This window comes from Helobdella robusta (assembly GCF_000326865.2).
Source record: "Helobdella robusta unplaced genomic scaffold HELROscaffold_12, whole genome shotgun sequence".
Lineage (NCBI taxonomy): Eukaryota > Metazoa > Annelida > Clitellata > Rhynchobdellida > Glossiphoniidae > Helobdella > Helobdella robusta.
This window is the reverse complement of record NW_008703664.1, coordinates 2,918,099-2,921,347: the sequence shown is the minus strand read 5'-3', so window position 1 is coordinate 2,921,347 and position 3,249 is coordinate 2,918,099. Positions and strand designations below refer to the sequence as shown.

Here is a 3,249-nt window from a genome sequence, read left to right as displayed (position 1 = left end):
TTTTATGTTATAATTCATATATAATATATATTATGGAAGTAACATGTTTATATTTCAATTAATGAATATAATATAATTATAGTTGCTTATTTTCAACTTTACATTTTTGTTGTTTAAAATAGACAAAGTAAAAGTAAAGTGAAGACTAAGACTAAAGTACAAGCTATAAAAAGAAAACAGTAAAATAGTCTTACAACCACTGTGACACTCTCTTTATTTATTGATCCAAGGACCGAAAAGAGATTTTTTGAAAAGCTGATATTCCATCGGAAAGGTTATAATTCAAAAAAGACAGAATCTGGTCTCCTGTTTTGTTCCTTCGATGGCAAACAGCGTTAAAGATCAATCTGTTGGCCACATGTCTCAGATACAAAGACAGATACAACAAGACTGGGTTAATCGAGAATATATTGAACTTATGACCTGCAGCATTAAGAAAGTTACAGATTTTCTAAATTCTTTTGGTATGTTTTCATAAGTTTAAAAAATTTAATAACACTTATCAAATTGACAAATATTGTTGTGCTTATTTTCAAATATCTATTAATTAGTCATTGCTGGTAGTTTGCTGATTTGTTGGATGCAATTTTATGGACTTTGTTTGAAGGAATAATTATGAGGTTTCTCAAAAACTAAGTTAAAATTTTATATAAAGATTGATTTGTGATACATATATAAACTTTTTGAGCAAGAGTTGTATTGTGATATATAAATTTTCTGAACAGAACTTTTTTAAATGAAAAAAGTCAAAATATTCGATCATTGTACTTCCAAACAATGAATATTATCCAGACATCACTGATTCTTTCCTGCCTTCACACACAAACACACACACACACGGCTCTTCTTTCATATTTATAAGTAAAGCAATTATTAATATCTACATTCGTCTATGCTCTTGCTTTTTCTCAATTTTTTTATTCATACCCTCTTCCCTGTTTCATTCAACATGTTGATGTTATTCAATTGAAAAAATCTATTTTTTTTATTTTTTGTGATTCATGATATGTCAACGTTATTATAATTTATAATTTTTTTAAAAAGTAAATCTCCTTACCCATTCATAAACTTGCCATTTATATTCTGAGTCTTTATATATTTTTTCAAATATTTTTTCACTTTATTACGTAACAACACCTGCATATAAAATATTGTTGAAACAGATATGTCATGTAGATCCAAGCTGGCCACGCTGAATGAAAAATTAACGACATTGGAAAGACGCGTGGAGTACATTGAAGCTCGAGTAAATTTTTAATATACAATTTTTCAATTCTTACCATAGTTTTGAGCATCGTGTTTTTTTTATAAATAAAGTTTGTATTAGCCATTTTTTCCTTTATACTTCCTTCATACGTTATAAGCAGGCCTAGATGGTCAATGAGCGTATTTTATTTATTTATTTAAAAAATTTAAACTTTTCTCATTTATTTAAACTTTTTTAACATTGATTGTATCGCATAAACGTAACTTGACATTGTATACAAGATCTGCTAAAGTTCTTTAATTGCTTGTGAATTGTTCAGTTATGATTATTTTCTTGTTAAGAAGCTTAAAATATTAATCATTGAAACTCAAAAGAGTCTTTTAATTATAGATCATTAGAAAATTAATAATTTCTATCATTCTAATAAATTTAGCTAGCATTGAAGTGCATTAAATTGACTGAGATTTGTGTTTAAAAAGAAAATTTATGAAAATGAGTTTAATAATTTTAACATAAATTCGTATTCAATAATGTTCTAACAACAACAACAACACACGTTTAGACGACATTTTCCCCGAGATCGGGAGTTGCCGTTTGGCTACCTATGATGAAACCGAAATACCCCTCGACGCCATCCACATCTGTCACTCGCCTCAGTATCACGCAACCCCGATTTCACCCTGTCCTTCTCCACCTACTCTCTCCATCCCAATCGCGGACGACCCCTTCCTACCACTCCTTCAATCTCGAACTCCAACGCTCGCCTAATCCCGACCCTTTCATCCCTTCTCAACACATGTCCATACCACCGCAATCTCGATCTCCTTATCAATGTCACAATGTCCTCATTCAGTCCCATCATTGAAATCAGCTCTGTACTACTCCTCCTATCCTTCACTTTAACCCCACACATCATCCTCACCATAGCTCTTTCAGCCCTCTGCAGTACACTTTCCTCCTCTCCTCAACACCCAAGTTTCACCACCATGAACACATTTCTTACATTTGAACGTGCCTTCCACCTTTTTCAGTGTTCAATAATGTTCTAACATATTTAAAATTCAGCATGAATAATTTTTTTAATGTTTTCTTTCCAGGTTACTAAAGGAGAAACCATGTCTTGATTTGCCATTTTTATTTTGCTGTTTGTTTTTGAAAAATATTGTAGTTATAATTTTTGTATATCTTCATTATTAATAAACGAATAAAGATTCAATATTTATACTTTAAAGTTATGTGTTGGGTGTTTAGTTGTTATTTTTCGATTTTTTTTTTTGTATTTTTAGCGTTACGCGTCATACACTTTTTGGAATGCGACTGTAGTTTAGATCGTTTAGATCAAAATTGAAAATTTACTTTTTCTAGTTTATGAATATTTGAATACTTGATGTTCTATGGCGTGTTTAAATAAAGTTATGTCATGGAGATATATATGGGTATATTCGTGGGTTATATCGAAGTCGAATAGGTAGTCACGTTTAATCGCATGACCAATTTAACGTGGGTTTAACGATTTTAAATATGTGGAAACTTAATTTTTTGCGAAAGGTGAAGAGCGGAGCTGCTGTTGAGAGATTTATTTTGTGCAACAATTGAAGCACGTAATAAATACAGCTATATTGACTGCACTTGAACGGATCGGTTGAAATATGGTGTTGGCTCGTAGTTTCACGATCGCATATTGATCTCATTACCAATTCTAATTCATAGTTCAATGCATTTTAGATGTAGTTTGTGTAATATGCAATATTGCGCTGAACTAATGGAGATTAACAATTTTTTAAACTTGTTCAGTACCCAAATTTAACATGGGTTCAGATAATAAATTAATGTGGATTTCATCATTCCGTCATCATAAGAAAACTTATTGAATTAGCAACATTCAAAGTCTAGTGCGTAATTAGTTTATTAACTTATCCATTTTTCTAATCACACTAGGAATGCCAGTCTTCAAGAAAATTAAAAATAATAAAATTCCTATGTTAACATTCAAAATTTACTTCGTAATTGTTAATTAGTTGGGTAAAAAAATTGTGGTAGGC

General features: G+C 30.6%; 1 protein-coding gene across 1 annotated transcript; it reads left to right on the top strand.

Annotated features, from left to right (window-relative positions):
• Nucleotides 1-358: 358 nt before the first annotated feature.
• Nucleotides 359-2,331, top strand: HELRODRAFT_156389 (hypothetical protein; the record flags this gene model as incomplete). The annotated part of the gene is made up of 3 exons (XM_009013662.1): nucleotides 359-464; nucleotides 1,164-1,246; nucleotides 2,305-2,331. 3 exons carry the CDS (start codon nucleotides 359-361, stop codon nucleotides 2,329-2,331), a joined length of 216 nt encoding a protein of 71 aa, XP_009011910.1.
• Nucleotides 2,332-3,249: the final 918 nt, after the last annotated feature.